Consider the following 7,677-nt stretch of genomic DNA (forward strand, 5'->3'; position numbering starts at 1 on the left):
TGTTTTGTAAGCGTTTCATGTCTGTGTACATATTTTGTTTTGGGATGATAGGACACATGGGATCTGATCTCTGTCTATGACCTGATTACAAACATTTTCTCACTTTTGAATGAATTTTTATTGCATCTTCGCATAGTTTCCCCCTTATAGTCTACAACAAAATAAGTGACCGCTTCTCTAATTGTAGCCTACATATTTTTAAAGGAAATATCTGGAATAGTTTATACAAACTACGAACTGAGAGTCGCCGTCTTTTAAGCGTGGAAGAGGAACGCTGAGCAATAGCGTTTTCCTCTGGGTTGATGCGTTGGCTCACTTTTTGTTGAGCTGCAGCCCGGATGTCCAGCGCGTCCGGACCTGCAGACGCGCGATAATTAACGGTCTCCTGTGAGGGTGGAGAGAGGGCGGTCTGTGCTCAACCTCACATGAAGAGCGTAACTATAAATATAATAGCGTCACTGACAGCCTTACAAAGTGGTTGCATTATTCGTGCACATGGCTCAAACCGAGATGTTGGAGTTTGGTGTGGAGCAGGGACAGATGCTGCAGGTCTTGATGCGGCACTGTCAGAGCATGAAGCGTCAGGAGACACGACTGCGCGTGGCCACTGCGGTGCTGCTTGCAACGTTCTTCGCGACTTTGGTGTGGCTACAATTTCACCATCAAAATACTACGGTAATATACAAGTCAAAATTCTTTGATTTTGACTTTAAACTTACAAAATGATTAATTACTTGTTAACAGTCACACTATCAAACGCTATCATTCAGATTGATTGCATATAATACTTAAATGTCGCATAATTAATCAAATATTTAAAAGGTGAGGAATTAAAAACTGTCTGTCTTTCCCTGCATCTCAGGAGGCATTCTCAGTTGCCCATCAAGAGGCTTCGAAAACTGAAGAATCACCACTAGGACACTCTGTTCATCTTGAACGTAAGTTCAGTTAGTGGTAAATTAGTCAAAAAGAACTTAATATATTCATTTTTAATTGTCATTATGCAATCAAAGTAGTAATAATGCTACACAATATATACATAAGACCCCCTGCATTTATTAAACTAGGCTATGTGTCTTCAGAAATACTGTAGGGACATTTTTGTAACCTATAGGGTCAAATCACAGTGTAGATTTGTCTTTTGACTTATTGTCTCTTTCTTAAAACAGCTGCAAGACAGATTGATGCTTGTTCAGAACAACAGTCCATCGAGTGGGTGGATGTGGATGATGGCTATGACGCGCAAAATTTCAAGCTGGAAAACCAAACAGTCCTGCACATCTTCACAAAGGGCCTCTACTTGATCAATCTGAGGCTGTCTTACCGTATAGCCTATGGTCAGTGTAAGCCTAGTACAGATCATTTGACTTTAGTGGTCATTGTCACACAGCAGCATAGCAACTATGAAAGAGAGAGAGAGATTATAAGTGCTAAAGAGTCTATGATTTGTAGAGATTATTGGCTGCAGTCAATCACTTTGAATCGAGCGATCATGTTAGAAGCTGGCACTAGCCTCAGGGTGAGAATTAACCAGGAAAGCTGCAAGTTTGTAAACTGGGTTAAAAACAGTCATTTGGATGTCTCATTTTTTAACATGAGTTTTACTACCTGAAGGCATTACTGCGCATTTGAGATTTGTTAGAAACGGCATTAAGCAGGTGTGTTTAATTGTTTAATGACCTATTATTTAGGTGCTTAATGATACGAGAATGTTTAGTTGGTTAATATTTTCAGGTTTATTGAAAGGTTTAATCTCATTCATTATGCTGAAATTGTTATTAAATAACATGGCTACACGTGTACGATCCACAAAAGAAGCAGATTTTGAATATAGTTAATAATCAAGTGTTGTTGTGACAGCCAACAGCAAAATGTTGGTAGCATGAGAAATCATGTGCGTGTTTTATGTTAAAACTTTTTAAATATGCATTGACGACCTGATTCATTAAGAGTTGCTCGTCATTTGATTTTAAAAAAATCAGTTGGAACTAAGTTGGAACCCTTCCTGTTTATTACATTTAGCTCTAGGTGGCAATTGTATACATCTGCATTTCAGAATTTAACATGTTTTTGTGGTTCACTCATAAATCCCGCTTTAATTGGTTAATATTTTCAGGTTTATTGAGAGGTTTAATCTCATTCATTATGCTGAAATTGTTATTAAATAACATGGCTACACGTGTACGATCCACAAAAGAAGCAGATTTTGAATATAGTTAATAATCAAGTGTTGTTGTGACAGCCAACAGCAAAATGTTGGTAGCATGAGAAATCATGTGCGTGTTTTATGTTAAAACTTTTTAAATATGCATTGACGACCTGATTCATTAAGAGTTGCTCGTCATTTGATTTTAAAAAAATCAGTTGGAACTAAGTTGGAACCCTTCCTGTTTATTACATTTAGCTCTAGGTGGCAATTGTATACATCTGCATTTCAGAATTTAACATGTTTTTGTGGTTCACTCATAAATCTGCAGACTTGTATTGAAATTCTAACACGTAATATGTTTTTACAAATATTTGTGTCAAAGCTTCGATTTATAAAGTCACTGTCATGCACAATGATTTAAAGGTATACCTATAAACATCAATACAAAAACAATACAGGATACAAGAAACACCTTGTATATACTGTAGTTCAGGTCACTGTAGTTTGCTCCTGATTCCCAGTGTCTCCTTGATTACTGGATCAGGAAACATGCTGCATTTTCTCTCTACTGCATAAATAAAGAACTTGTGGTAAGAGAATCAATCTTTGTGTCTGCTTTTTTTCATTGATGATGTTCTGACAGACTGTTTAGCATTGAACAGAGTCAGTAAGTAGTCTATTTGACAGGCCAAAACCTGTTTGGAATAGTGAGTTTGCTGAATAGATCCTCTCATGGAGACCAAGATACAGGATAAAACCAGACTGCTTCCAATGACAATGAAATCCTGAAAAGTGAAAAGATTAAATGGATTATCTGTGCCAGAAAAATGTACTAACCACATACTGTGGGGAAAAGGTAAACATGAATGACTTCTGCACATGAAAAGATGCTGCTGAATGAAAGTCAACAGTTCATCTGGCACACAGCCCAGGGAAAGAACCTATTCTTAAAGGGGTCCTATTATGTTTTTTCACTTTTTCAACTTTAGTTAGTCTGTAATGTTGCTGTTTGAACATAAAAAAAGATCTGCAAAGTTCAAAGTCCACTTCAAAAGGAGAGATTTTATTTAACAGAAATCATTTTTCAAAAACTACAACGAACGACTCGTTTGGACTACAACGCATATTTTCCGGGATTTGTGATATCACAAATATCGACGAATGGGACGAGACCTGGTTGAGCTGCACTAGAGAAGGCAACGAGTGTTATCACTATGTCGGAGACACGCTAGCTTTCTCAAGGCAGACGAACTTAGAGTGGTTACAATCATCCGGGTTTAAATCACGCTCAAATTGATTTGATTTTGACGCAATATTTACACTGAAGCTCACAGGTGGCTATGGTAAGGGGCATGACATTTCCCGAACAGGCGCCGCGTGCTGCCAATCACAACACACACTGGCCCAGCTAACCAATCACAGCACATTTCGTATTTCAGAAGGCGGGCCTTCATTTGATACAGGAACTATTCGAGCCGTTCATGCCAGACTGGGGCGAGAGGTGTTGTAATAATCTAAAATATTTGAAAAATAATGTGTTTTTCGAACAACCTAGTATGAGAGCCTGTTCTAGTACACCCCCAAAACAAAATCAAGACTTTGTAAAAGAGCATAATAGGACCCCTTTAAACATTGTGGTATCTGTGTTTGACACACCTTTCAACCTTCCGGTTGGTTTTTACCACTCAACAGACTTGGGTTTGTGGAATAAATTCCTAGCCCACCTGCAAATATATGGTGATACTGGAATTGTATACTGCCTGCAGACTGATAAGGGTCGGCATAATGTCCAAGACGACTATAGTATTGGATTCCAAAACAAAGAAATTAATCACTTATTGCACGTTCCAATAAAACGGTAAAATCATTACATGAAAGCAATTGAGATATAGTGGCAAGAATAAGTTTGTGAACCCTTTGAAAATATCTAGATTTCTGTGCTAACTCATGAAACGTGGTGTGGTTTTCACCTAAGTCAGTAATAGAGGATGTATGTATTTGAAGGTTGTGTTCTGTGTTTATTCTCATGTGAGTATTAAGTGGGCTTAGTGATGCCCAGTTGTGGACTGTGATTGGTGACTCAAGAGAACTAGTATGTTTACCATTCATTTTCCAATATGAGTAAAACGGGAAAAGATTGAAAGGTTATTACTAGAGTTGGGGTATTTGGACTCAGACTGCAAGTATGAACTCGGAAGTACTCGGTGGACTTATCCTCAAACTTGACATAACATTTTGAACTCAGAAATTTCTCAGAGTACAGTTGAATCCACGTCATGTATAACATGAAAGTAACAACATAAAATTAAAAGTACAAGACATTAATAAACGTCTACCATTCAAACTCAGTGATTAAGAATGATACGATGACTGATATGAAGGGACTCAAAGGGACACATTTTCCTGTCCTTGTTTTCCCATTTGCCTCCTATCACCATTAAAATAAACGTAGAGATTACGATGAAATATTGCCAAACATTCCTGTCAAAAAAAAAAAACCCTGGCTCTCTCCATATTTTTTGTGGTCTTTATCATCTGACCTCTGGCTGTTTCCCAGGATTCCTGGAGGACTTATCCCTTTTGATTTTGTTTAATGTCATTGTCTGTTTTGTATGGTCCAAGGTAGCTCTTCTTTGGCTTTCTTTCTTTTTGAAAATATCTGGTTTTAAGGGGTTTTGAGAGTATGTATTCACATTTACAAAAAAGCAGCATCACGCTGGGAGAGTTGGGATTAAATACAGGCATAATTAAGGTACAATGGAGGCAGGGCTTTTTCTGCAATTCATGGGCTTTTTGGCGCCTTCTCATGAAATGAAACCCAGAAAAACAATTCATTAGTAAGGCAAATCAGTACTATAAAATCATGGCATGAATGCATTTGAGATACAGTGGCAAGAATACGTTTGTGAACCCTTTGAAAATATCTATATTTCTGTGCTGATTACTCATGAAATGTGGCATGATTTTCACCTAAGCCACAATTATAGACAAACACAATCGGGCTCATTCATAACACAAAAAGTTCTACTTTAAAGTAGAATAAAGTGAACCTTTGTGTTACAGCTTCTCCAAAAGCTAACCTAAAAGGTTTAGGAGATAAGAAAAGTGAGAGCTCATGAATCGGTGATAAGACATCCGGTCTACAAATTCTGGACTGTTGCTACAGTATAATGGATATCCTGAAAAATAACACTTCTGGGAAAATGGTTTATGGACAATGGAATCAAAGTTTTAGAAGTTGGCAAAAAGTGTTTTGGAAAAAAGTCACCACACCGGAGAGACCTAAAAATGGCTGTCCACCAACGTTTACCATCCAACCTGACAGAACTGGAGAGGATCTGCAAGGAGGAATGGCAGAGGATCCCCAAATCCAGGTGTGAAAAACTTGTTGCATCTTTCCCAAAAAGACTCATGGCTGTATTAGATCAAAAGGGTGCTTCTACTAAATACTGAGCAAAGGGTCTGAATACTTAGGACCATGTGATATTTCAGTTTTTCTTTTTTAATAAATCTGCAAAAATGTCAACAATTCTGTGTTTTTCTGTCAATATGGGGTGCTGTGTGTACATTAATGAGCAAAAAAAATTAACTTAAATGATTTTAGCAAATGGCTGCAATATAACAAAGAGTGAAAAATTTAAGGGGGTCTGAATTACTTTCCGTACCCACTGTATATATATTTTTTTTTTTTCAGAAATTAAATTTGAAGCAGAGGTACAATTGAAATCATTTACACAAAGTTTCAGTTCTCATCAAAAGCTTTTTTTTATACACTGCACGCAATGCTGTATGCTAAAATCGTGTTAGGAATTGTGTAGAGAAGATTCCAAAACTCTTTCTGATTGACTGTGGGAAAAAAAGAAATAAATAAACATGACCCATCTTGCACAATTACTGCAATGTTTTCCCCACACCAACTTGGCAGTGCAGTAGTGGTGTAAAGTTACATGCATGACCATCATAGTGCAGTCGTAAATCAAAACAAACTCTGTTAGCAAACTCTACCAGAGTCAGAATTAACCCCTTAAGCACTGGGGTTATTTAGGGGGTTTCCACCTGGATTTGACATACCCACATTTAAATGTTTACCCTACACACATGCAATAGAGCAAATGAAAAAAGGGTGTTATAGAAAACCCCTTAAAATACAAACTCAGATTGTAATTCTTCATACATAACATTATAAATGTTTCAAATATTACAATAAACACAAAAAAATAGGCGCTTGTTGATTTTTTTTTTCCAGAATTTGTTTTTGAAAGTCTGTTAGTCAGGTTCTATTTGCTTTATCTGCAACTAATATTGTTTGATTGTTTATTTGTTTATTATTTGATTATTTGCAGAAGGTTGTGGGTTCGAGTCTCAGGTCCGGCAGGAATTGTCGGTGGGGGGAGTGAATGACCGGCGCTCTTTCAATACCACAACTGAGGTGAGACCCTTGAGCAAGGCACTGAACCCCCAACTGCTCCCCGGGCGCTGCAGCAAAAATGGCTGCCCACTGCTCCGTGTGTGTGTTCATTACTGTGTATGTGCACTTGGATGGGTTAAAAGCAGAGCACAAATTCCGAGTATGGGTCACCATACTCACACGTCACTTCACTTTTGAATTATAACTGAAGGGAGTAAAATTGTAATTTTGTGTGTGTGTGTGTGTGCGCGCGCGTGTCTACACAAATGTCCTTTTGAGTTTCCTTTGCAAAAACGGGTTTTATAAAATACATTACCCCCAGAATCCTATTTTACTATGTACCATTGCACTTTTCTTGATTATTGATTGAATTTGATTGATATTGATTTTTCTAAGTAGTAATATACAAAATGGCATAAGCCAGTCATTGACGTCTCACCATTAAGTACTTTAGATGACAACCCCCATTAGAAAGACAACATCTAGATCAAGACCCAGTAAATCTCTCTTTATTATATATTTATATTGTATTCATTCAACATGCATCACTATTTGGAACAAGCACAGAACACAAAGACAAAAGTGGGAAGGTGCTGACTGAGCGGATATGGATGTGAATAAGTACCACTGGAGAAAGAAAATCAGTATTTTGAATATGAACAGATCACAGTTAACCACATACTGTACATCATAACCGCTCCTAATACCATAAATGCCTCATTTGGAATCAAACTGATATCAATCCAAGACCACCATATAAACATACAAGCATGATGAGCGAGACGACACACAAAGAAGCAAAGCCTAAATGTTTAGTGTCTTCATGATCACACATGCACGCACACACACACACACACAAACTCAGATCCAGCTCCAACACAAAAGCTTTTCAGTTTGTTGTCTTCACTTGGAGGGAAAGAAAGACTTCAGAAAAATCGAGCAGTCACAGGACCATAAAGGAAATAAAATCAGTTACTTAAAAAAAAAGCCTTATGCAGGATAGTGTTCAAATGAAACAACATACACTAGGGCCTAAAAAACAATAATACATATTTATGCACAGTAACATGGACAGACCTAGATGTGACAGACCTAGGGGGGGGGGGGGGGGGGGACAAAA

General features: G+C 37.6%; 1 protein-coding gene across 1 annotated transcript; it reads left to right on the forward strand.

Annotated features, from left to right (window-relative positions):
• Window positions 1-476: 476 nt before the first annotated feature.
• On the forward strand, window positions 477-1,711 carry LOC107587383 (uncharacterized). Its single transcript, XM_016275168.1, has 3 exons — window positions 477-675; window positions 863-938; window positions 1,170-1,711. The coding sequence occupies exons 1-3, from the start codon at window positions 496-498 to the stop codon at window positions 1,610-1,612; spliced, it is 699 nt and encodes a 232-aa protein (XP_016130654.1). The 5' UTR covers window positions 477-495; the 3' UTR covers window positions 1,613-1,711.
• Window positions 1,712-7,677: the final 5,966 nt, after the last annotated feature.

This window comes from Sinocyclocheilus grahami, unplaced genomic scaffold (genome assembly GCF_001515645.1).
Source record: "Sinocyclocheilus grahami isolate Dianchi unplaced genomic scaffold, SAMN03320097.WGS_v1.1 scaffold92.1, whole genome shotgun sequence".
Classification (NCBI taxonomy): domain Eukaryota; kingdom Metazoa; phylum Chordata; class Actinopteri; order Cypriniformes; family Cyprinidae; genus Sinocyclocheilus; species Sinocyclocheilus grahami.

Excerpts from the sequence above, each read along its gene's own strand:
- LOC107587383 (XM_016275168.1), top strand. The coding sequence starts at position 496 with ATGGCTCAAACCGAGATGTTGGAGTTTGGTGTGGAGCAGGGACAGATG. Across the intron at positions 676-862 it reads TTCACCATCAAAATACTACG|GAGGCATTCTCAGTTGCCCA; the intron begins GTAATATACAAG and ends CCTGCATCTCAG. Across the intron at positions 939-1,169 it reads ACACTCTGTTCATCTTGAAC|CTGCAAGACAGATTGATGCT; the intron begins GTAAGTTCAGTT and ends TTCTTAAAACAG.